The sequence below is a fragment of the Lagopus muta genome, chromosome 1, assembly GCF_023343835.1.
Source record: "Lagopus muta isolate bLagMut1 chromosome 1, bLagMut1 primary, whole genome shotgun sequence".
Lineage (NCBI taxonomy): Eukaryota > Metazoa > Chordata > Aves > Galliformes > Phasianidae > Lagopus > Lagopus muta.
Window position 1 is genome coordinate 53,506,683 of NC_064433.1, and position 25,922 is coordinate 53,532,604.

General features: G+C 37.4%; 1 protein-coding gene across 2 annotated transcripts in view; it reads left to right on the forward strand.

Moving 5' to 3' along the window:
• The window catches only part of SLC41A2 (solute carrier family 41 member 2), a 53,050-nt gene that overhangs the window by 939 nt on the left and 26,189 nt on the right, over positions 1-25,922 (forward strand). The window contains exons 1-8 of one of the 2 annotated variants that reach the window (XM_048932617.1): positions 2,069-2,089; positions 6,892-7,636; positions 10,634-10,741; positions 15,824-15,895; positions 16,744-16,888; positions 18,437-18,583; positions 24,165-24,312; positions 24,836-24,915. In XM_048932617.1, the coding sequence (XP_048788574.1) occupies positions 7,082-7,636; positions 10,634-10,741; positions 15,824-15,895; positions 16,744-16,888; positions 18,437-18,583; positions 24,165-24,312; positions 24,836-24,915 (1,255 nt within the window). In that variant the 5' untranslated portion in view covers positions 2,069-2,089; positions 6,892-7,081. Of the gene's footprint in view, positions 1-2,068; positions 2,090-6,891; positions 7,637-10,633; positions 10,742-15,823; positions 15,896-16,743; positions 16,889-18,436; positions 18,584-24,164; positions 24,313-24,835; positions 24,916-25,922 lie in introns of those variants that run through there. The other variant, XM_048932610.1, reaches the window with a different exon arrangement.

A 25,922-nucleotide genomic window follows, 5' to 3' on the forward strand; every position in this document is an offset into this window, starting at 1 on the left:
TCCTCCAAAAACAATGTGAGATCTGTATTCTAGTGCCCGACTTAATAAGCAGTTCATGCCCCCCTTAGAAACCTGTAATCAAGATCCCAAGTCGTACAGTTAGGACTCATCCTGTTAAGTACCCACTGGTTACATAATCTAGAGGAGCGTGTTACCTCTTCTATTTCAGACTTTTCCCACCTTTTGGCAGGTAGTTTTTGTGCTGGCATTCCATTGGGGTGATGTAGCAACGTAACCACATTTCACAGCCTGCTCCTTCATTTCTGGCTCTGTTTTGCTCCTTTTTTTTTTTTTTTTTTTTTTTTTTTTTTTCAATTGAATTGAAGGTCAGAGGCAAACCAAGTCTTTCTTCTGACAGCTGCTTTTCCCTTCCTTGGGGCCAAAATCTAAAGCTGACATGTTCAGGAAGTGAAATGCAGCAGTCTAAAACTTGTCTGAAAATTGAGCCTGAGGCTGGCTGCTCTTTCGGTGTATTAGTTATATTCACAAAGGCATTTGGAGGTTGTTTCATCTCTTTCTTTTCCTCATGCTATTTTCTCTTTTCTTTCTTCTGTTGATTTAACCTACAACTGCCACAAAATAAGCACCATGTTAAAAAGTATACTGCATAACATTTAAAAGTGGTACATACTGCCCATAATGCTGCTATGCATGTGACATTTATTGTTTTTCAGCACGTTTTCCATCTTTTTGTACCAAGCATTTAATATCCGGTATAAATAATCATAGCACAGCGCACTATCCTTGGTTCTGAGTTCTACAAAATGGTTAATGATAAAACAGTCTGTTTGCTTGCTCTATATGTTCAGGTGATCTGATGTAGCTTTCACTTTCTACTGAAATGTTCACTAGTATACAGCAGTGTCAGTGACAGTCATCTCTGTCATAAGGATATCAGCTTGATACTGTGAACTTGCACGTACACAGGACACAGCAGTGGAGAAGAGGCTGTGCAGAATACTGTCTCATCTGCATAAATCTTATTCAAAATTTACAAAATTCCCCTTCCAAACTTCAGAATATGAGAATTCTTGAGATTGGAAGGGATCTCTGGACGTTGCCTTGTCACTAGCCTTGCTCAATGTAGCCTCGACTACAACAGGTTGCTTTGGGCTACATCCAGAAGCTCAGTATTATTTAGCTAGGTGTTATCTTTTGGGTTTTTTTGCCAAACTCAGAAAGCAATCAGAAAATTAATTTTCCCAGCCTTAGACTTCAATAAATATTTGTTTTAGCCCATCATAATGCTGACACTATTTGTGTTTTTTTTGTTCACTGTTCTTCTTCCTGCTTTCTTTGAATGAACTTAGAAAAGCATGGCTATTGTTTTCATGCTTTAAATTAATCTCTAGCAGACTAATTGCTGTACAGTCAAACTTTTAGCCCTGATGTCCACTCCTTTAATCCTTCCAGTGATGGATATTACAGAATCACAAAATGGCTTGGGTTGGAAAGAACTTCCAGGATCATCAAGCCAACCCCCCCTGCCACATACAGAGCCACCAACCTCCCCATTTAATACTAAACCAGACTGTCCAGGGCCCCATCCAACCTGGCCTTGAACACCTCCAGGGACAGGGCACCCACAACCTCTCTGGGCAGCCTGTGCCAGCACCTCACCACTTTCTCTGTAAAGAACTTCCCCCTGACATCCAACCTAAATCTTCCCTTCCTCAACTTAAAACCATTTCCCCTTGTCCTGCTGTTATCTACTCTTTCAAAGAGTTGACTCCCCTCCTGTTTATAGCCTTCCCTTAGGTACTGAAAGGCTGTAATGAAGTCACCCCACAGCATTCTTTTCTCCAAGCTGAACAAGCCCAGCTCCCTCAGCCTGTCTTTGTAGGGGAGGTGCTCCAGCCCTCTGATCATCTTTGTGGCCCTCCTTTGGACTCTCTTTTTATTCTTTAAATACACATGATGATGTGTGGAAGAAGTACCTCCTACCCGTACTCTTGAGAACTGAATCAAGACTGTGACTGAAACAAAGTTTAGAAGATGAAATGTGTTCCTGCTACTCCATCCCGAACAATTACATTTTCATTTCTTTTATCTTCCTCAGATGAAACAAAAGCAATCAAGTCAATCGAAGGTGAAGTATGGAAAAATGTGATACTGGTCCAGTGTTCAGCTTCATGGCTGAAGTGTGTGAGATTTCCACAAGTCAGCATCTCTTCCTGCTTATGGGCCTGTCTATTTTCCATACCATCTGCTTCTGCTGTGTCATTTTCTGTGTCATACATTCAATCTCTGTTGGTATTTTTAAAATCGGTGTACTCACCAATTGCATTAATTCTATATGGGGAAAATTGCTTTGTTGTATGTTGAACTGCTAAGTGTTTCGCTTTTCAGGAATACGTCCTCAGCAAACGGTGGGGTGTGGTTGTATTTCTGTTTGTGTGCATTTGCAGGACTGAGAAAGAGAGGTAAATAATGCACAATAATTGATATGTGAATGAATGAAAAGAGGAAATTGTTAAATGTAGCTGCTTAGGAAACAAAGAGTTGAAAATGTTTGTGTCTGGGCATAGCTCATTATTTTCCTTTTAGGGAGAAAGACAGGGTCTGCTTTCATTTCACTTACAACATGCCAAGTATGATAAATTTGAGGCAATTTTATGGCTTCTCAAAGAATCTTTATCTCTTGGTTTCTGGTTGTTTTTTTTTCTCATACTTCTCCTTTCTCTGCAGCTTAATTGTATGGCAGGAAACCAGACTCACTTATCTCCTCCTGTTTTGGACTCGTTTTTGAGCATTTTGCTTCCTTTATTTCACATGAGTTATTCTAGTAGTGCTTGCTTCTTTACCTGGCTATATCTTTTCTAGACAACACAATAAAATTGCAATTGTTCATGTCAATGATAAAGCTTCACAGGGATTTCTGATCCTCAAGATCATATTGTTCTATAGATGGTTTGCTGCTTTCTGTAGCTGCAAGCAAAAAGTAAATACAACAATATTAGCATCTAGAACTCACAATGAAATTATTGCATCAGGTGACGTTTGGAAGAGCAGGTTTTTAGAAATGAATAGCTGAATTCAGGGGACTGTACACTTATCCTCTGAAGATGTAATTACTTTTCACTGTAGGTTTATGTACTGTAGTATATTTTTCACTTCATCTTCTTAAGTTCTCATTTTTCAGCATTTACTGTTAGCTCACATTTTATCATTCCAGGCAGTTTGGTGGGAAAAATCTAAATGACTGCCTTCTAAACTGCTTTAGTACTTTTTTGTTTCAGCTGTTGGCTACCAGTCTGTCTCTGAAGCTTTTACAGTTGTTTGAAATATTTTTCTATCTCTTTTTCACACTTGTAGATGCCATTTCTATTTGTTAACACTTCTACACTGTTCTACTTCTACACTGTTAACATTGTATTCAGTGAAACCACTATATCCCCAAGGAGTTCATTTCTTGAAAAAACAGAAAGTATAAACTTACAAGGAGAGAAACCCATATGGTATAAAGATATGGATAATTAACCCAAATACTTCTAGTCAGAGTTCCTGAGCAACGAATAATTTCCATGAATCACCAGCCTAGCACTCCAGTGATGTGAGTGGAGGACACTGGAGAAACCGCAGTGACAGCTGAACTCTGCCATCTTACAGCTATTGGGAAATTTTCTCAGTGTATTTCCCTGGGAGTGAAATAGAGTCCTTTGTTTGTGAACACTCCTCAAAAACTAACAAGCAAACAAGTATCACTACCCCTAAAAGACCTCTAATGAGACTGCTTTGATGTAAGCATCTTTTATCATGAACACTTCACATCTTAGTTTCGCACGCTATTCTTGAATTATGAAATAAAGTTTCTCTAATCTGGATGCTTCTTGTGATCAACTGAAACTCACCTGTTGGAAGTGGTCTGAATTTCCCCTTTGCATGTATCATAGCTACTGTACCACTTTCCATCCTCATAAATCAGTTGGCCACTTCAGCGTCCAGGGCCAGAGCCTTTCTGCAATCTTAATTTTCCAGTTTCCATGAAATGCTCCTCTCCTGTACTCCTTTTAATCCTTCTACAATAAAGCTATTTATTATTGTCTCAGAAGTTGGTAATAGTTTGCTAGTTTAATGATACACCTGCTTGTATTTCCTTATGCACCGTATCTTCTTTTACACAGCTAAAACCTTCTTTGTGCAGGGCAGAAACAAAATTGTTCCCTGTTGTTGCCTTTCTGTAGCGCATAACCCAGCACCATTTTGGCCTGTGGTTAGAGCTCCTCTGGGAGAGAACAGAGGTTGTTTTGTTACTCGTAATGATGTGTGTGGAAACTAGAATTGAGGCCTAGGAGTTTTTATATGCTTATAATAAAAGGTTCAGCATAGCACAGTTTACTACCAGGTAGCAAAAAGTTATTTCAGGAATCTTGGTTTCTTTGTTGGTCATGTGGAAAAAAATACTTTTCTTTTGCTAAATCAAGCAATACACTCCTTTGTTGCTTTCAAAATGTTCTTTTCTTGATCAGAACTGCTTTGGATAAAGCAATTGGTAGGGGGAAAGTCTTCATGGTAAATATGAATCTTCGCTCAGAAAAGCAAACCAAATGCTTCTGTAAGCAGCAGATCTGAAGTTGACTTGCTGTGGCCATATGTGGGTGAATTATCCTTATGTTTGAAGATGCCTTAGAGCAAGGGCACAAATGTAAATCTCTGGTAAGGCTGATAGCTTTGACCTCTCTATTCTCTGTGAAATTTAATAAGATAGAAAAATATTAGCTTATTTAAAAACATTGAAATGGAGGGAGTGAAAATATAGGAATCATAACATAAACGTGAATGTAGGAGCCTCGTCTTCATAGGCGAGGAGATGAAAAATCCTCCAACCTTCAACTGTTTTTGTTTCCTGCAGTTTGTAAAAATTGAAGTCTTTCCAGCTTTGCATGTTGGAGGGCCTACAAGGCTGACATCCTGGTGGGGGTCTGTTACAGACTGCCTAACCAGGCTGAAGAGATGGACGAGGTGTTCTACAAGCAGCTGGCAGAAGTTGCGCAGACACCAGTCTTGTGCTCAAGACTGTGGGGGACTTCAACTTCCCTGATATATACTGGAAATATAGTGCAGAACAAGCAGTCTAGGAGGTTTCTAGAGTCTTCAGGAGGATAACTTGCTGACTGGTAAAAGAGTCTGCCCGGGGAGGTGCCCCACTAGACCTGCTGTTCACAGAGAAGGACTGGCGGGAGGTGTGGAGGTCAGGAGCTGTCTTGGACAGAGTGACTGCAAAATGGCAGTTCTCTATTCTTAGTGAAGCCAGGAGGGGGGTCAACAAAACTGCTACCTTGGACTTCCAGACAGTGGATTTGGATCTGTTCAGGACAGTGGTAGGGAGGGTCCCTACGGATTCAATGCTGAAGGATAAAGGGGTCCAAGAAGGCTGGACATGGTACGGGTTTGGGGCAGAGTGGCCAGAAGAAATGGACCTGGGGGTGTTGGTTGACACTTGGCTGAACACGAGCCAGCATTGCCCAGTTGGCTAAGAAGACATCCTGGCTTGTATCATAAATAGGGTAGCCGAGAGGAGCAGGGAGGTAATTGTCCCCCTGTACTCAGCTCTGGTGAGGCCATGCCTGGAGTACAAGGGAGACCTTCATAGAATCATAGAACTTCGCAGGCAATTGGACTCTGCTCTTAGTGACCTCACACGTAACTTTACAGAAGGAATAGAGTACTTTAAAATGCTTGTGGATGTATTTGCTCCTGAATTCCATAGTCCAAAGAATATGCATTTGAGGAATTTCTATATTATTGTTCCCCCACTAGTGAGAGTATTGCTATTGTGTGTACCAGCACTTAAAAAAAAAGAAAAAGAGTATAGGTTTGTTTAAATATTTTGAATGAGACTATCAATGACTACGTTATGCTTTTTTCATAGCACCATAGAATGGCCTGGGTTGAAAAGGACCACAGTGTTCATCTAGTTTCAATTCCCCTGCTATGTGCAGGGTCACCAACCACCAGACCAGGCTGCCCAGAGCCACATCCAGCCTGGCCTTGAATGCCTCCAGGGATGGGGCATCCACAGCGTGGGAGGGGTCCGCCTCTTCTCCCACATGACTAGCAATAGGATAGGAGGGAATGGCCTTGAGTTGCACCAGGGAAGGCTCAGGTTGGATATTAGGAAAAATTTATTCTCTGAAAGGGTGGTCAGGCACTGGAACAAGATGGGAGGTGGTGGAGTCACTGTCCCTGGTGGGGAGATACTGGTGGTAAGTGGACAGTTGCATGAGATGATCTTTGAGGTCTTTTTCAACCTTGGTGATTCCATGATTCTGTGTATAGTGTATCGAACTTGTGGAATTACGTCATTCAGCATTGTCTTGGTGTAGTCTGACCAACTTTTGTTTCTTTGGTTGTGCCAATGATTTTCTTGTATTTGTGGCATCCAGTAATAAAAACAGATCAACAAAATTTCAAGTCAAGTAATGTTGTACTTTCAGTCAATTACTGTAACTGTTATCACCACATGAAAGCTAAAGAAGAGGAAGGTAAAGTGACTACTAATGGAGGAAATGTCAAATGACATGAGACTACCGATATATCATTGTTTAATGTTCAACCATAACAGAAGTTGGAAAGTAGAAATAATTGCGCAGTCATGTTAAATATAAAAGATATAATTGTATTTGTATGACTTGCAGAAAGCAAAACAAAATGACCATGACTGGTGTTAATATTGATCAATTAATTATAGTTTAGTGGTCACTAGACATCAGAACGTTATATATTTCAGGAAATATTTACAACCTACTCCTCATGCAAATTTGAATGAAAATCAGGTTTTTAATATCTTATTTATCCTAACTCCTTTTTTTCCTCTTAATTTTAATTAAATGTAATATGCCATTACAATATATACCTCTATTTTCTTTTTTTTTTTCTCTTTTTTTTTAGATCCAGATTTGTGTATGGAGTTATTGAAGATGTGAGATCCATTAGAAAAACTTTTTGCATTCAAGAAAGCATCATTTAAATTTATCTGTTTTAGAATTATCAAGTGTGGCACTTGATAACTCATCTTCAAGATTTCTTCACTGACATCTGAAGAACAAAGTGCTTTTCCAACCTGTACTTCTGTAGCACTATGACTAACTGTAAAGACAGATCTATCATCACCAAAACAAACAGCAAAGTTCATGACAGAGAAGGTTTTGTAAACTGGACCATAAGTCTTAGCACAATTCAGTCCGATAAATTTTTGAATCTGCTTTTGAGTATGGTTCCAGTTGTTTACCAAATAAACCAGGATGAAAGACACAAAAAAGTGAATGGTGTTTGGCAAGATGGATTACAACCAGCAGGACATAATTATAATGTTAAATCTGAGCAGCACACGGAATATCATCACTTCTCGGAACAAACTTTTCATGGTAGTAATGGACACAGCCCTTCTAACTGTAGCCCTAAGTATGATGACTTTTCCAGTTATAATTACTGTGATGGAATGGACACTTCAGAAACAGATGCAATGTTGCAGGAAGACCATCTGTCTAGTGACAGTAATGAAGATATTATTGTGGAGGGGAGTAGAAAGCAACCCAAGGAATCTAGTAGTATTATGGCACTGCAGATACTCGTACCTTTTTTGCTAGCAGGATTTGGAACTGTTTCAGCTGGCATGGTTTTGGATATTGTACAGGTTGGTATTTGCTTTGGGAACTATATTTTTAACAGATAATCTGTGAGTTTTATAATTTGACACATGGTATTGTGGATGCTTACAATAATGAGAAGTAATAAAATGTGTGTATGATTCTGCTATTATGAACTGCTTTCCCTTCCAGATTATCTTAAACAGCTCAAATATTTTGTTTGGAGTTATTCAAGACTTGGTAAGTATAATCACAGTCACAGTAAACTGGTGGAAAGAAACTGTTACTTCTGCTTTAACTGAAGATAGAAATATAATAATTAGTATGAATCAGTTAAAAATTCTGGTCAGTAATAAATGTTCCTTTTGTGCTTCAGGTCTCTGCAATTTCTGACATAATGTATAGATTTGATCCAAGATAATGTGTATCATATGTGGAAGCATGCCTAAAATTCATACACCACATGAAATTCTTCTGCAGTGAATTAGAGCTTTTTTAGATATCCAGGTGTGACTTTTTTTTATGAAGTGTTAAGTATACTGAACACATGGAATTACAAACATTATTGGTGTGAACAGGGCTGCAGAATCACTTTCACCTTGAAATATAGCTGTGGTAGGTCCATAGAAGCAGACTATCTTAATTCATGATAGTGGATTTAATTGATGATAGTTATTCAGGGTTAAGATAAACTACAAGTTCCTTTGAATTTCAAGAGTTACGTAAATAACCTTTTTAAAACCTGTTTTGGAGTATTGTATCACTGATATCCTACTGGTACGGAACTTCTGTAGGACTGGTTTTGTAGCTTAACACAGCTGTAGTGTTTTTTTAGTGAAGTTAAAAGCAGAAGTTTCCTACCAAACATTTCTTTGTGCAGTGACGTTAGAAGAAAATTCTTGAGAAAGTAGCAGCTAAGGAAGGTTTATTAGATTAGCTTACTTTCTTGCTTTCTCTTTGCTTTTTGGAGGCCATATTTACTTTTGTTTCCTACCTACTTTTATTTTTTCCCCGAAGTTGAAATTTGTTGTAAGCAAAAATCTAATAGATTCTGTCTTCCCTTATGGGTAGTTTCAGAAAGATATATTCAAACAGATTAAATATCCATGCTATTCAAAATGAAAAGGCAGTAGGAAAATTCATCTGCTTCTATTTTGTTTTGTTTCATTCTGTCTTGGGGTTTTCTTTAGCTATACTTAGAGTTAAAAAAGTTCTCTTGAAGGAGGAGTAAGAAGTGGCCATTTTTTAAAACTTTTTGTTAACTGCCCTGGAATGGCACATTGAACTAAATGATCTATGAAGGTCCCTTCCAACAGGAATTACTCTGCTCTATTCTGTTTTTTGTTACTCAAAAACTTGAGAGAGAAAGTAAAGCTTGGTCTTAAATCAGCTGCAATGGAAAGACACTTCATGCGTCAAGAAAAAGGAAAATTATAATTGACAAGCAAACTTTACTGCTTCCTTACCCTGTTTTGCCTCAGTCTTGTGCTTTGCCTGTGCCAATCTTATTCTTTTTACGGATGCTTTGTTCATACATTGTTCATATGTGATTTACGTCACAATACAGCTTAATGATCAGCCAAAAGAGGCAGTTGTGCCTACCGCCACTATTGGCTTGCAACCCAATGTTTCCCAATGCCTTTCTTCTCTGAAAGGGACAGAAGTGCTCTTTTGGTGTATTTTTTTTAGCTGTTCTTTGATCTGGATTGAGATAATACTTCTTTTTTTTTTTTTTTCCTTCTGTATTACTTCCAGTCATTATTGGTTTCCCAGCCCAGCACTGTGACTGAGAGAGAGAGGGGGCACAAAGTCAAAAATAATTGGCCAGTGTTACCTTTTTCCATCCTAAATGGATGTTTCATCCATGAAACCATCATGTCAGTAAAACAGGGAAGCAGGAAAGAATACGCTGTGAAAACAAAAATTTAAGGAAGACAAAGAATTCGAAGCTCTTTGAAACCATTTCATAGCTACTCTTTTTCAATAGTAAATACATAGGTAACTTCTCCGATCTTGTTTACATTTGAAAATTGAATCCTTTTTTTAATTAAAATCATGTTTTAAATTGCTGCAAATCTCTGAATACAAAGATGAATTATTAAAATGATATATTAAAGTTCTGTTAGTTTCTGTGATTAGAAATTAAATACATGAATAGACAGGCATATAAAGTAGTACAGCTACTGTGCTGAGAAGTCAGCACACAAAATAATATTGGAGAGTTTGTCTTGGTTTGTTTTATAAAGTCTAGGTTTTGGAAATCTGTATTCTTCTAAATTTCTCACATGTGAAAGAGTTAGGAGACAATTTTTCATGTACAGGCTCTGTCTGTTCAATAACTTATTCCTAGCTGTTTTTTCAGATGAGGTTTCTGGAGAGCCACAAGAGGTGAGATGAAAACACCACTGTAAATTAAGAGCAGTCATAGCACCCGGTACTATTTTGAAATTATTTAAAACCTTGAAATTAATGACATTTCTTTTTAACTAGGTTTTTTTTGTTGTTATTTTTGGTTTTAGTTTTTTTGTAAGCCTAAGTTCTAGCATCCTGCTAGTACAAATAAATGTTATAAATGTTTTTTTTTCTGGTGATGACTTTGATGGAGCAGTATTAGTGCAGTTTAAGTGGCCAAAATTAATACGCTTAATCAAACAGAAATTATATGCATCAAACAGATTAAGTACCTAAACTGTTCTCGGAGAGAGTAAAATAAATACCGATAAAACAGGAAGAATAATTTTTAGTGACCTATAATTAATCTCTATTTTAAATACGCAGAGAAAGTGCAGTAGTGGAGAAATTAGTTTAGGAGATTTTGTATTGCTTGCTTTTTGTATTCTGGTCTTTGAAGTAGTGGTATGCAGGCACAATTAACTAGATGCATAGCAACTCTTGCCTTAAAGACTTTTGGGTCTAATCTTCAAAGGTCGATTTTTTTAGAAACCTAAATTATGAGTTACAGATTTTTTGGCACTACTTTTAAGATGGTCTAAAGGGCATTTTTCAATTGATTTTTTTTTTTCCTCACTGTATCCTTTAAATAGCACTGGGATGTATTCAAGAATGTTACTGAAGTTTTTATCCTGGTTCCTGCTCTTCTTGGTCTCAAAGGAAATTTGGAAATGACCTTGGCATCCAGGCTGTCAACTGCAGTAAGTAACTTTCTCTTCTGATAGGTATTGTAAATTCCTGAAAACAAATCTTTGGAACACTAGTGTTTTATGTTTATGGCTTAATCTGGCTTTTGCAGGAGCTGTTTAATCTGTTATTAAATTGACGGTGTTAAAAAGGCAAGCCTCTTCCAATCACCACACATCAATATTTTACTTCTTTGGTCTCTTCTAAGCCATCATTCAGAACAGTATATTAGATTATTGAGATTTACATGTGTATTCTGTAAGGTTGTCTAATATCTCTGACCTTGGTGGGGTTTCAATATGCTAACATGCAGATTTTACATATTTTGAACATGTTTTTCCATGGACCTCTTAACTCTGAAATGAAGCTATTCCAGACCTTTGTTGATGAAGCTGGAAGGTTTGATTTTATTAACCTTCTAGCTAAATAATTTTATGCTTTTTTTCATCGTTCTTTTTGTTGTTAGCATTGCAAGATAACTATTTCTTTTTTTTTTAATATCTTCTTTTGTATGTGTCATAGTTCTTTTCTACATCTCAAGAGATGTTCTGTACCTTCATTTTTTTTTAGCCTAAACAAGCCAAACTGCCTTAGCATATGTATTTTTCTGTGTGTGGGAGTAGCTATTGTGAACAGCATTCTAATTATGTAGCTAAACAATTTCTAGTTCCTGAATTATGTATTTCTGTACAACGCCACCTTTGCAGTACTTCTCCTTTGTAAGATAAGCTTTCCATTTTCCATCAAGGCCACCTTCTCTCTGCCTGTGCCTGCTTGCATGAATCTTTGTAGAAAATGCTTGGTCAAAGGTGTGTGTAACTGCAGATGAGACCTGTAAAATAACACTGTAAAATAACACTTCCATATTTCTCTGTACAATTGCTCTTGAAACTTTCCTGTTTATATCTATTTATTCTCCTAGTAATGTCAAGCTGGGACCTCATAGTTACTTTGCAATCAATTGCCATGTCCTAGTATTTCTTCTTTTGTGTTATTTCCAGTTGTCACTCCCATATTCTGGCAGAAACATTGTTAGTCTATAAGTGCATGACCTTGCACTTGTACTATTGAATATCATCACTTTTGATGTAATCCTCAAGGTCATCCAGTTTGAAATGCTTTGTATTGACAAGGCCTCTCACCATTCTGTCATTAATAAATTTCATTATCATGTTATACTGAATCATTGCCCAAATGCACACTGTGATGGACATAACTGTAGCAATCCAGTGAAGGTTTCCTTGTGTTATGCTAACCCCAGTTCATATCATCTGTCAACTGTTACCGAACTGACAGGAGTTGATCTTCCTCACACAGAGAAAATTGACACTGGAGTTTCTACAATAGTGGGTGCATTCTCAGTGATTAACTAAAATGGACATTATGGGGTTCATTCCCCTTTCCCTAATCCTGAATGGAATGGAAATCTTATCTCTTAATCTGTGTGATAATATAATCTGCAGGTGTTTTAAGCTTGATTTTTTTCAGAGCCATTTGAGTTTGGCCATTTGAAGCACAAACCCCATAAGAACAGCCCAATATGAAGGGGCTTAGTTTGAGGAGTATTACCAGTGTCACTTAGCAGTGCCGTTAAGTCTCACCAAAACGTAAGTCAGTTGATGCTTCAGTTGGTTTTATTCAAGCATATCATGAAAGGCTTCCTCTTACGTCAAAGCAAACATTTTCCATGGCTATCTTGACCAAGCCAGGTTACTGCCAACATAAAGGTAGATTAACTGACCAAGAAGAGGCTGGAAAAGCATACATTTCTTCAGACAATGCAATGTCGCATGTGGGAGCTCTGATTTCCTTGGCATTTCCTGATGACACAATCACTGACCCACACAGAACCACACAAGACTTCAAACTCATGAACAGTTGCAGTGGTTGCTCTGCCTTCCCCAGTTTTTGAGAACAGGTGCGATGTTGTACAGTATCATTCCTTCTGAAAAGTTTAATCAAACAGCTTGCTACTGGACCTGCAATTTACATGCCAGTTCTCTGAGATTATTCTGACTTTTGCACATTTCATAAATTTTGATTTAATTGACTGTGACTCTCTTCAGCCATCCCATCTTTGCTTCTGTTATCCTCACCCTAAGTGAAAACTGAAGGAATATATTAATACAGGACATATCTAAGCAGTTATTGGCAGGCAATTATACGATTAATCTTCTCTCCTAAATTTGCCAAAGCCAGCTCCCCACCAGATACACCCTAAATGCAAGACTGTGCCCCTGTGAATAACTTTACTTCGGAGATAAAATTCCTAGCATGACTTCAGTGTTGGAGATAATTCTTGCTCAGCTAGCTTATAATTGCATATGAATTTGTATTTGTGTCTGTGCTTTTGGAGTTGTAAACTAATTATTTTCTCTTATCAGTAGTACCTTTGGTTTCAAGTTTTACCTGATCACCTACCTTCATCTTCTTGCTCAAATTTCTGCTTTAGCTGTTTGCTACTGATCATTCTAGTTTGGAATCAGTCATTTCACTGTCTCAAGACTGTGGTTTCAGTCAACTTCAAGGCACAGCTTGTACTTGTCTTTGGCATTAGCGTGGATGTAAACAGTTTTCTCTTACTCCTTGAAAAGTGTATGAGGTATACTTAGGTCAACTGCCTGCTCAAGCATGATATGTACGTTATATGTTTTGTATTCAGTGTTGTTTTGGCTTTTTTTGCGTCATTCTCATCTTCTCTATTCACACTGTTGCCTTTTCTCCTTATTACTTCTCCCTTTTTAAGAGGAAGTAAAGAAAAAAAAACACCAAAACCCACTCATCCAGACATCCCTGTAAACTTTATTCAGACTCTCATTTTTACTGTGTGTTATCAGGCTAGCAATGTGGCTTTACAAGCCTTTTGTTTGGATTCGTGTATTCCACAGTATATCAATAAACTTTACCTCACTTAATAGAAGTCTGCAGCTGAAAGGAGTCCTCCTACTTTCCTTCTTCCTTTCAAATACTAAGAGTATTTGTGCCACCATGGGTGGATCAGATCATTTTGTAGGAAAAAAAAAACAAATTTTTCACTACACAAAAGAATGTTTTCCATCAATCTCTGCTTGACATGCGAGTTGATGTGAACTCACTCATGGAACTGGTGGATCTGGCTGAAGAATGACAAACATGTAGCCAATGATAGGGGAAAAAAGAACTGCACTTTCTGGTAGCAGCTCACTTTTGGATTGGATTGGCTATTTTGCAAAATTACTGTTTTAACAGTTTTTTTGGATACTTTTTAAATGCTTCTTCAAAGAACAAAAAAAAAAAAAAAAAGAAGCTCTCCATTGCCTGTCATTTAAAGAATACAAAGGTGGTTCATAGAATCACAGAATCACAAAATGGCCCTGGTTGGAAGGAACCTCAAAGATCATCAAGCTCCAGCCCCCCCTGCCACAGGCAGGACCACCAACTTTCATGTCTAATACTAGACCAGGCTGCCCAAGGCCCCATCCAACCTGGCCTTGAACACCTCTAGGGGCAGGGCATCCACAACCCCCCTGGGCAGCCTGTTCCAGCACCTCACCACTCTCTCTGTAAAGAACTTCCCCCTGGCATCCAACCTAAATCTTCCCTCCCTCAACTTAAAACCATTTCCCCTTGTCCTGCCATTATCTACCCTTGTACAGAGTCATAAAATGCCTGGGTTGAAAAGGACCATAATGACCATCTAGTTTCAACCTTCCTGATATGTGCAGGGTTGCCAGTCCCTAGACCAGGTTGCCCAGAGCCACATCCAGCTTGGGATGAGAGAGTTGACTCCCCTCCTGTTTGTAGTCTCCCTTTAGGTACTAAAAGGCTGCAATAGGGTCACCCCACAGCCTTCTGTTCTCCAAGCTGAACAATCCCAGCTCCCTCAGCTTGTCTTCGTAGGAGAGATGCTCCAGTCCCCAGATCATCTTCGTGGCTCTCCTCTAGATCCTCTCCAACAGCTCCCTGTCTTTCTTGTAATGGGGGTCCCAGACCTGGACACAGTACTCCAGATGGGGCCTCATGAGAGCAGAGTAGAGGGATAATCACCTCCCTGTGGAGCTTTGACTGTATTTCAAACACCATAAAATAATGACAGTGCAGACTGAGATAGTGTCGTATTTCATTTCCCTTTTTTAAGCCGCTGTTTTTTTAATACTTTGTTCTGCACAACTGATTAATATCACAAATAGAACAATATGGAACAGAAGTAAAACCAATCAGAAATTATCAGAAGAGGAAAAAAATATGCATTAAGACCTATAGAGAAATATAAAGTGCTTTAAAGATTAGGATTCTGTGGACAACATCACTGCAGCTTATGCTAAAAAATATTAAAAACTTAGTTCAAGAAGGAAGTTATTTTAAATATTGTCATATTGCAGTGGTACATGCTATCTTCAGAGTTTTCGTTTAATTCAAAAAATAAATGTAGGTATGAAATACTGCAGTAAAAGTATGTGCATACTTTTTTGTCAGAATAATTAATTTACTGTCTTTCCAGCAATTGTGTTTCAATTGGACCTATATCATTAAAGCATCGTAAGTCTGTAGCTGTGCTGTATAAATGAAAAATTAGAATACTAAAGGCAATGAGATGTGGTCTATCATCTTCTCTAATCACTTCCAATGTCTGTATGCAAGTATTTTTATTGCAGTCAATTAACACACTCCCACCACAGTGTTTGTGCTCATACACTGTATTCCTGTGCAGTTTTTGATTGGCTTATGGAATTTAACAGCCACAGAAACAAGCTCAGCCTGTGGTGATTGAACACTGAGAACTTTCCCTTTCAGCCTCTGATCTAATCACTAGTGGTGCCTGGACATTCCTGGAACACAAGGCAGCTAGTGTACCTTGCACAATAAGCTAATGTTAAACAAGTTAGCATGTAAAGCTGCATTGAGCTTAGCTACTTTTGTATAGATGGTTTAAATACAATTTTAAATCAACCGGAACGTTTAACTTGAAAAAGCACAGAGAAGTTTTAGTTTACTTTCAAAATGTCTCTTTTTGCAATGAGATTTGAATTATTTGTGGGTTTCTGCCTTGTTAGTGAATTTTCAAAGTAATACAATTTTAAACCCAAATGTCTGAAATTCTCTTACAATTTTGACAGGTAAATATTGGAAAAATGGATTCTCCCATTGAGAAATGGAACTTGATAATTGGCAATTTGGCCTTAAAACAGGTAAGTGTAATTGATTTTTTATTAACTTTTTTAAGTAAATGAAGTTATTTAAAAAGCCCACCACAAATGTGGACAAGAAGGATCCAGTGTTAAAAGGAAACAAATTCTACTTAAGTCTCATACTTAATGTGCAATGTTTTCGTGACTGATCTTTTTTAGTGCTGCATAGTTCTTCTATAAAGCAATAGAAACTTATATTTATCACAATAAATATAAAGTAAAGTATTCTTTGGGCCTGCATCAAGGGTACTTCCTTTTAATTTTTTTGAAAGCACATTTCTAAGGAATTTGACCTCCCAAATATTTTCAATGCTGTATTTTCATTGGATTCAACGTTTAAAGAATATGTGATGGAGCTTTTGGGTAACAAGCAATATTTTAAATAGTTTGTTCATTTGAGGAAAGGAGTGTTTGATCTCCAAAGCAACTATTTCTTAATCTTAGGAACTATTTCATGTGCTGTGTTATAAAGCAACATACTCAAGAATAAGTGAAAAGTTTATGCTGTGACTTCATTGTTTTAAGTGGCTTAGGAACCTCTTTGAAGCATTTCATCTTTTGCTCCTTGTAATTCCTCAGCTCTTTTCCCTAATCTGACTTCTGTTATTCTTCAGTCTGTGAATTGTGGTTAAGGCCTTTCCTGTTAGCATGAGATGTTTCTTCTTGGTCAGCTAGAGTTATCATTGTCTCCACAAAGTAGATGAGCGGAGCATGCTCCCTTTACAGCTTGCAAATAGATGTGGAGGAAAGAATAACAAAATCATTCTGCAATCCTCTTAAAACTCTCAACTATTTTAGGAGTCACTTATCACTAAAAAACAATTGTTTTCCTTATTTTATTTTTCCAGGTTCAGGCAACAGTAGTTGGTTTTCTGGCAGCAGTGGCAGCAGTTATATTGGGTTGGATTCCAGAAGGCAAATACAGCTTCAGTCATTCAATCCTTCTGTGTTCTAGCAGTGTAGCAACTGCATTCATAGCTTCTCTTTTACAAGGTAAAAGAAGTATATATGTTACTTTTTATAGCTTTTTAATTCTCTGTGCATGCTGAGTGTATATTATGCTGCTGTTCATGAAAAAATTAAGTCCAATAGGGTCTAAAACATCTGAAACACAGTTATGGGTAGGATACCCTTTTACAATTTCCATATAAGCCTGAGTATTGCATACATCTGTCATATTCTTTCAAAAATATTTGATTTTCTGTCCTCCTCAGCATGTCTAAAACAAAACATATGTCTTTTAGATTTTACCTTGTAGGGTGAAGAATTTGTTTTCTCCTACTTTCTGTATTCAGTGATGTACAAAGTTTATTCTTAATAGTAAACAGGTAGGACATATTTGTAATTAAGATCAAGTGAGCTTGGATTTTAGTTCAGCTGAATCCAAACTTCCTGTTTATCCATGCTGCTTGTATATTATCCTGTGCTCTGCTTTGTTTCTGAAGTGAACAATTTGGTTTGCTGTGTGAAGGCTTTGGGTCAAGTTGAGGTCCCCTTCTGCAAACAGCATCAATGTATCTGTCCTGAGCCACACAGTGTGATGGATTTAAACGTCTCTTGCCAATTGTCAGGAAATATTTAACTGTAGAGTGCAGTACTTACAGGACAGAAGGGTGAAAAAGGAGTGACTCTACCTTTGAAATATTCTTAAAAAAACACAGTATCAGAAGCCTTAATAATAGTAGATCAAGTAAAGTATGTTGCTTCCTTTTTATTAAATTGACTTGCTTATTTATGCAAAAATTATGAAATTGTTAAGGTTATGCATTCAATTAAGAGCTTACACTTTTTTTTAAATAGCTGCAAAGCCATTGAATTTGATCACGCTACAGAATTAAGAGCAGCAGGAGAGCTGGGGAACATTAATGTGTTTTTTCCCCTTCTCATATATTAGGTGGACATGAAAATAAAACTTTTGGTGTTATCTGGTGATGGGCTTGCGCAGGAAATTACTATCTGAACATCAACCTCCTTTGCATGAAACAGGCACTTTGGAAATCTGACATCATTTCAGTCCTGTTGAGAATTTCTTGGCATGTGATTCTCTAGGCAGTTTTTCTGAAAGTGAGCTCCTAATTTAGCCTGCAATAAATAATGCTACTTGCTAAAATAGATGAAAATTGTAATATCAGTTTTTCCCAATTTCAGACACATGGATATGTTATCTAATGCTGTTTTCAGGGTAGAGGCATTCAAATTTCAATCATCTAAAGTTAATGGGACGTAGAAGTAATATGCTGAATGTTTTTTCTTCAGGGAATGGTTGATTTACAATTTCAGTCTCGCTAATTCTAATCATAAGCAAAATAATACATTATACAGATGGTTCTTGATTTTTTTTGGTGTATGCTTAGTGTCATTTTCTTTTAAAATCTAACTTAATTTTTTAAAATGACTGAAACTTAAAACAGTAGTCAGTCGAGTGGGAGGGACAAAAGCAAAGACTTAATTACTAGGTTTCCACTTGCCATTATCTTGAAATTTCCTAAGTGATTACGACAGTAGCTACCATTACTGTTCTTTCTTCTTTGTTGAATCTAGGAATAATAATGGTTGGAGTTATTGTTGGATCAAAGAAGACAGGAATTAATCCTGACAATGTTGCCACTCCCATAGCAGCAAGCTTTGGAGATCTTATCACTCTTGCTATTCTAGCGTGGATAAGTCAGGGTCTTTATGCTTGCCTTGGTGAGTATGTTCCTAGGCTTATTTATCCCTAGAAGCCTCTTTTGTGTGGGGGGTGGTAGCGATATGGCAGGTAGGGAGAAGCCAGTTTTCTTGCATGCCCCCTGTGTCAGTTATTTGCTTCGCAGAGCCCTGTTGAATTGTCCCTTTGCACTGAAGGTGTTGAACTGCCTCGATCTTTATGATTCAAATTCGTGCGCTTCGTAATTACTGCGCAATGTACGTATTGCATAACATCACGACGCCTTCTAACACATTGCTACGTACTTACATAGCCAGGGGAAAGGAATTTCTCACACAGGATTGCGTCCTTCTGGCCGTGTTCCCCGTTCCAGCAGGGGCGTAGCTGCCGCTAGGGGGCGCTCCAGGCCCGCCCTTGGCACTTCGTCACTCGAGCTCACGGGGTGACTTCGTTTAACGCCTGTTCTGTTCTGTTAACTACAGAACGTGCCGTAAATACATGCGTGTATCTGTCAAGTCTTCTTAGGCGTAGATTGAGAAGACAAAGCGTGCTCTTGCTATTATTGTTTTCAGATTCCTAGTTTTTGCTTTGAAGTAGAATCTAGAATCATTAAGGTTGGAAAACACCTCTATGACCATCCAGTCCAACTGTCAGCCCAGCCCCACCATGCCCACTGACCATGTCCCTCAGTGCCACATCCACACAGTTCTGGAACACCTTGACTCCATCACCTTCCTGGGCAGCCTGTGCCAGTGCATCACCACTCTTTCTGAGAAGAAGTGTTTCCTAATATCAAACCTAAATGTGGTGCAACTTGAGGCCATTCCCTCTCATCCCATCACTGTTACCTCAGAGAAGAGGCCAACCCTTACCTCACCACAGCCTCCTTTCAGCTCACTGTAGAGAGCAATGATGAACCTGAACCTCCTCTTCTCCTGGCTGACCAATGCCAGAAGTAGTGTAGTTCTAATTCGTATCTAATTCCTACCAGTGGCTGCATTATTTTCAGTGGCACCACACTGCACAGTACATCGCAGTAGGTACCTGCATAAGGAATAAATGTTGTGCATCTGAGTTCTCCAGACACGATTGATGGCTGTCAGTGTTTACTGAGGGGATGGGGGCTTAAAAAATTGAAGATCAGTAAGGACTTGGTTGGGAACCTTTTCTCTCCTTCCTCCTTCTTTATTTACTCAGGCTCACAGGCTCAACTTCGTTGAAGAACTGTTGAGTGTTTCTAGAATTTATATTTCTCTAGTAGATGTCATAAACTCCATAGCAGAGCCACCAAAGCAGACTGAGCAGGATTACATCTACCATGTAAAAATCTACCAGATAAAGATTACAAAGTGATCAAAAGTGGAGATGAATGAGCCCTAAAAGGGGGGTCAATTATTCCATTTCCCCTTCTCCAGCTACTGTAGAATAATTTGTTTATTTCTCTGTGAATTGAATATGACTGGGGTGCATCTGGACGTTACAGTTTCCAAAGATTTTTGTAGTAAACTTTTCTACCAGTAGAGTGTCCCATAGCTAAAGGAAAGTCCTGCATGCTGTTTCTAAGAGTTGGATTGTGCTGAGCAGTTTCTCTGGTCTTGCAGGGAGCTGTATTCTAGCATAGCTTACTTGTGATAGTTTCTGTTATATGCTTCTAAACTATTAATTGCTTCTATGGTTCTCTTTTTAGATAAACTTAATAGATGAGATGTATAATTTAAAGTTATATAAAGAAACAGCTGCCTTGGCTTAAATTTTACATCTTCTTTCCCTTAAAAACTAGATAAATTTTAGTTGTGTAGTCTAAAACGGGTAAATTGATTAATATGTATACCTGATTTTTTCCTCTTTAGCAGTATGAGCATGGCTGATAGCCTATTCATCCATTCATCATTCTCTCTAGTACTTTTTAAGCAGGGAATCCTAATAGAGTGCTAGTATACTATCATAACAGAAGTTTGTATTATTTTTGTCGCTATTGTTTTGTTTTGTTTAAATCTAAGCTCTGGACTCATCCTGACATCAAACATCTCCACTTCTGAGAGCCACTCTTGGCTTTTGTTCTTTTCAGGAAGAGACTTATGACTCTTGTAACACTGGGTAGCTTTTATAATCTGGTCTATGTCTGTTTCCATTGAAAGGTGTCAGGTATAAATTTTTCTCTGTATTTTTCTCCATGAATAAATTGAGACATCTGTACGTAGTAAAATATGTACAAACACTAAAGTATGGCCAAAAAAATAACTCCTCTCACTTGCTGTCTCAGAGGAAATTTTTACTATTGCTGAGTAGTCTTGACAGCCCTCTCTCATGCATGTAAAAAAACCACTTATTGCATTTTCTTTCTTATCATCTTTTATATCACTAAACACTTTTTTAAAATCACTATAAAACATATATTCACCCTCTTGAAAGTTTATCTAACTTTTGCTTTCCTCGCTGTAGATTGAAAAGCTGTCATATTGTATAGATACGCATTTCTTTCTTTCATGTAGCTGCTGTTGTTGAGTTCACCTATAGTGGAAAAGGGTTGAAAATCAGCCATGAGTTAATTGCGTTTCCTAAGAGTTGCAAAGTTTCCATTGCTTTTGGCTGTTGATTTCTGAAATAGTACAGTCCTGTTGCACTGCACATGTAGATTGCAATTATTTTGGTTATAGTTCATGAATCACTGTACACTGAAGACTGTCTTCCACTTTTTTTCCTTTTTTCTCATACCATATAAAACATTTCTGTGGCAGGATGATACGTTTGTATATGCATTTTTTATTTTACATAATTTATTAAAAGCTGCTTATTAAGTAGCTCTTGGTTACTAATCATTGTACATTTGCTGGAATGATTTCTCTTTTATCTTTGTGCTTTTTTTTTCTTTTTATTTCCCAGAAGAAGGAGTTACACAACATAGTTGTCTAGAAGAATGCTTATTTTTAGTGTTCTTAGTAATTCTTGAACAAGCTCTCAAGGCTTAGAGACTGATGTTGATAGTTAAATATTCTCCCTTTTCTCATGAACATGTTTTAACAAGTTCTTTACATTGTTAATGCCATGCTTTTGTGAACTTTAATTTCCTATGTTAGTAAAAATCCTGTCATAAAAGTAAATGGGCAAGTGTGCAAGTGAGAGATCTTTAAAAACTGGTGAATAATTAGGATAAAGCTCAACACTGCATCTCTATTCTGCTGCTAAGTGTTTTTTGTTTGTTTGTTTTGCAACAGAGGATCCTATCTTTGAACTGTTTTCTCATTCTGACCTTTTCAGTTATTGTGGCTCTGGTGTATGTGAGTGCCTCAACTTGGGTGCATATGAGGAGAACAGACATAGAGGGAGAAAATGAATAAGTAAAAGGAACATAACGTCTCTTAAAAGGAGAAAAAGAGGGAAGTATCAAAGGTTTAAGAAAATAGGTATAAAATAAATGATGCCTTTCCATGTGACCAACTGTAGTATACACAGGGATCTTTCTTTGCTGCAAGTGGAGGGAAGAATCATAGAATCATAGAATTGCTCAGGTTGGAAAAGACCTTGAAGATCATCAAGGCCAATCGCAACACAACCATACTACCCTAACTCTAACAACCCTCTGCTGAATGCATTTAGCTGTGCAGTAAGCAGCGGTCCACATGACAAAAAGTTCAAGAACTTTCTATCAGTACTTTTTTTCTTCTTTTTTATTGTTTGACAGAACAAAAGTATCATGTATATGTTCTTTTGAGTTAGACTTTTTTACATTAGGCCCATCTCTTTGCTTATAGAAAGAAAAGACTGAAAAAAGGCACTACGAAGGAAGGATATAATATATTGTAAAATAGCTAGAAAAGGAATGGAAAAATTACTTCTCTTTTGGACCTTGTCTCTTTCTCATTCTGATAGCTTTCTACTTTTAGCTTACACTGTGATAGGAATCTTAGTCTCTTGTGCCAGCTCTGCTGCAGAGGTTGTTACCAGTCAATGCAGAAGGACAGTAACATCTAAAAATACTGGAATGATTCTTCCAGGAGTAATTTTAGCTGTTATCCCTCCCTTCACCATGATAACATCAAAGTAGTAATTGCTTGAATTTGCAAGCTTTGTAATAAGTCACAATGCTTGGGTGGGGATATTTTTATATATACTGGGTGTTTGTCTTTGTTGAAGAGTTTATGTGTTCTACATCTCAGAATCACAGAATCACAGAATGGCCCGGGTTGGAAGGGGCCTCAAGAATAAAGAATCTCCAACCCCCCTGCCACCGGCAGGGCCTCCAACCTCCCCATTTAATACCTGACCAAGCTGCCCAGGGTCCCATCCAGCCTGGCCTTGAACAGCTCCAGGGATGGGGCATCCACAACCTCTCTGGGCAGCCTGTTCCAGCACCTCACTCTCATAGGAAAGAACTTCCCCCTGACATCCAACCTAAATCTTCCCTCCCTCAACTTAAAACCATTTCCCCCTGTCCTGCAGTTATCTACCCTTTCAAAGAGTTGACTCCCCTCCTGTTTGTAGTCTCCCTTTAGGTACTAAAAGGCTGCAATGGGGTCACCCCACAGCCTTCTGTTCTCCAAGCTGAACAAGCCCAGCTCCCTCAGCCTGTCTTTGTAGGGCAGATGCTCCAGTCCCCTAACACCCTTGTGGCTCTCCTCTGGACCCTCTTCAACAGCTCCCTGTCTTTCTTGTACTGGTGGCTCAATACTACTTTAAAAAAAAAAAAAAAAATAGAACTACTTCAGCCTGTTAATTTAAACTGTATTTTGCACTGAGTTGTCCAAATTCTGAAAATTCAGATGAAATGTGTTTAACACTAAATACATTGCCACATTTCTCATAAAAATAATACATGCAAAAATGAGGTGTTTTTATGAGCTGCATATATATTTGCCATGAGAATAAATTTTGTGTTGCTTACCACACTGTTGAATTAGGAATTTCTGGATCACTGTGATGGCTTCTGAGTGGAGGGGACTCTAAGACTGAACTAAGCCAAAAAATTTATTACTCTTTCTGTGGAGACAGCTCTCTGCATTATTAGTTCTGTTTTATGATGGTACTCAGTTAATGGTATTTGTATTTGTGTTTCTATGAAATATGATGCTGTTCTGATGGATGGGTGCAGGCAGTGAAATTATGGGTGTGGATTTCCAGTCTTGCAGACAGATTATAAAGCAACTGAACTACTAATAAAAATGTTTCAATATTATACCAGGTGCTTGCATCATTTTAGATGTTCTGTGTTGGGGAAGGTTAGCATGTTACCTGTGCTTTGGCAAGAAGGAGATTTACATATGCTCTGAATTTGTATATTAAAATATATATATTTTCAACATGTTCAGTTCCTTTTTTTTTTAATAGACATGTAACAAAATAATGTTTTATATTCCACATCTTTATTGCATTTTTATCATTAAGCATCAAACAAAAACATTCTTCAAAGGTTCCTACTTTGCACAGATAGTTTTGTCCTTGATGGGATGGATGAAGGTGATCACATACGGTAGATGTTATACCAACCATATTGTTTGATGCAGTAGTGGGTAGCATAGTGAAAACAGTAGTGATAAAGACTATTAAAATTTCTCAAGTGCTTGATGTATAATACAACTTATATTATGTCTGGAGAGCAAAACACTTTTCTGTATTATTTTTCAGAAACATATTACTATATATCTCCTTTGGTTGGTGCCTTTTTTTTGGCTCTGACTCCTATGGGGATTGTCATAGCTGCCAAACACCCAGCTACTAGAACTGTTCTCCATTCAGGATGGGAGCCTGTTATAACTGCCATGATTATAAGCAGGTGAGTCTGTTGTGGTTTGCCTTGGCTCTCCTCTGTCTCCATATATCTAATTTAACTTTGCTTAAAAGAAACATTTAAGGAGCGTCTAGAATATGGAGGCTAATCTTCCAAAAATTAGGAAGTTGCATAGTTAAGTCATGGTTTAGAATGAGTGGAGAAGGTAACAATACACTGTGGAAATGGTTCAGCAGCAATGTGTCATATCTAATGAAGGAAATGGTGAGCTACTCAAACTATTCATCTCCTGCAACTTTTTATCAACACTGTGATTTAGTCAAATGAAAGCTATGAATCTTGAAAGATGAGCGACTGCATGAAATTCTGTTGTCTTTGTTATACAACCAGTTGTAATATTTAAGCCAGTAACTGTAGCAAGTTAATGAGGTTGACAAGTAAATAAGGTTAGTAAGATAAACTGAGAAGAAAATTGTGATATTACAAGGATGAGATTACTAAAACAGTTTTGTAATAATGACTAATGTGTCTGTTTGCCTTATTCTAAACATTGTACTTTGTCTTTCAGTATTGGTGGCCTTATTCTGGACACAACTGTATCTGATCCAAACTTGGTTGGAATTGTTGTTTATACCCCGGTAATCAATGGTAAGACCATGGCAGGATTGTATAATTCAATATAGCAATCGATGCACCTTCATTTGATAAAAGTCTGTTACAGTAAATGGTTTTTATGCAAATTAGGATCTGCTATATTCATTGCAAGTCTTGATTTTGATGTCAACAGTTGTTAATTTGAACTCCCAAGGAGAGCTTCTTGATCCTATTTACAACTATTAAAGTATTAAATGTGAGGAACATAAACCTAAAGCATGCATTAAGAAACTATGAAAATGGAAGTAGAGGTATATACAAGTATTACCAAATAGAATATTGAAACTGTTTTGACTGAGGAAAACGTAAATAAAATTTTATTTCAAAGGATTTCCTTTTGGACATCCAGGAGCAAATTTTCAAAAGAGTATTTTAATATTTACTTGCAACATATGTAAGTGTAAGAACTAACACAGATACTACAGGCAAATAAATAGATTTGTAAAGAAGTATTTGTATTGGTTCCTATTTTGTGGTGCACTTTCCAGTTGTGAGAATGTGTTGACGATAATTTACTCCATGAATTAGAATTTTAACATGTAATGTTAATATCAAGCCAAATTTTGTATGAATATCTGATATCTTATTAGACTTAGTCTGAATGTTTTGTGAAAATGCATGTTTTTCAAATGTTTTTACATCAACATCATATGATTGATATGTAATTAGTTTGCAGTAATTATAATAACCAGATATATTTCCACTATACTGCTGCCTGGCTCTTCTTATCCTCTTTTGTATTTCTTTATTTGATTTTGTACATTATTTTGCACTTTAATGCATTGCTATTTTTAAAACCATTTCTCCAGTTATCAAGATGTTTCCGACTTCTGATTTTGGCTCACAGAGTGCTTTGACTTATCGTAACTTGGCCTTTGCAAATTCTCTAGGGGCACTTTTTTCTGAGGTATCAATTAAATAAATTATAATCACTAATTTTGCTCACCATCTTTGATAACAGAATGTTAATATTAATGATGAGTAATATTTTTGAAACACAT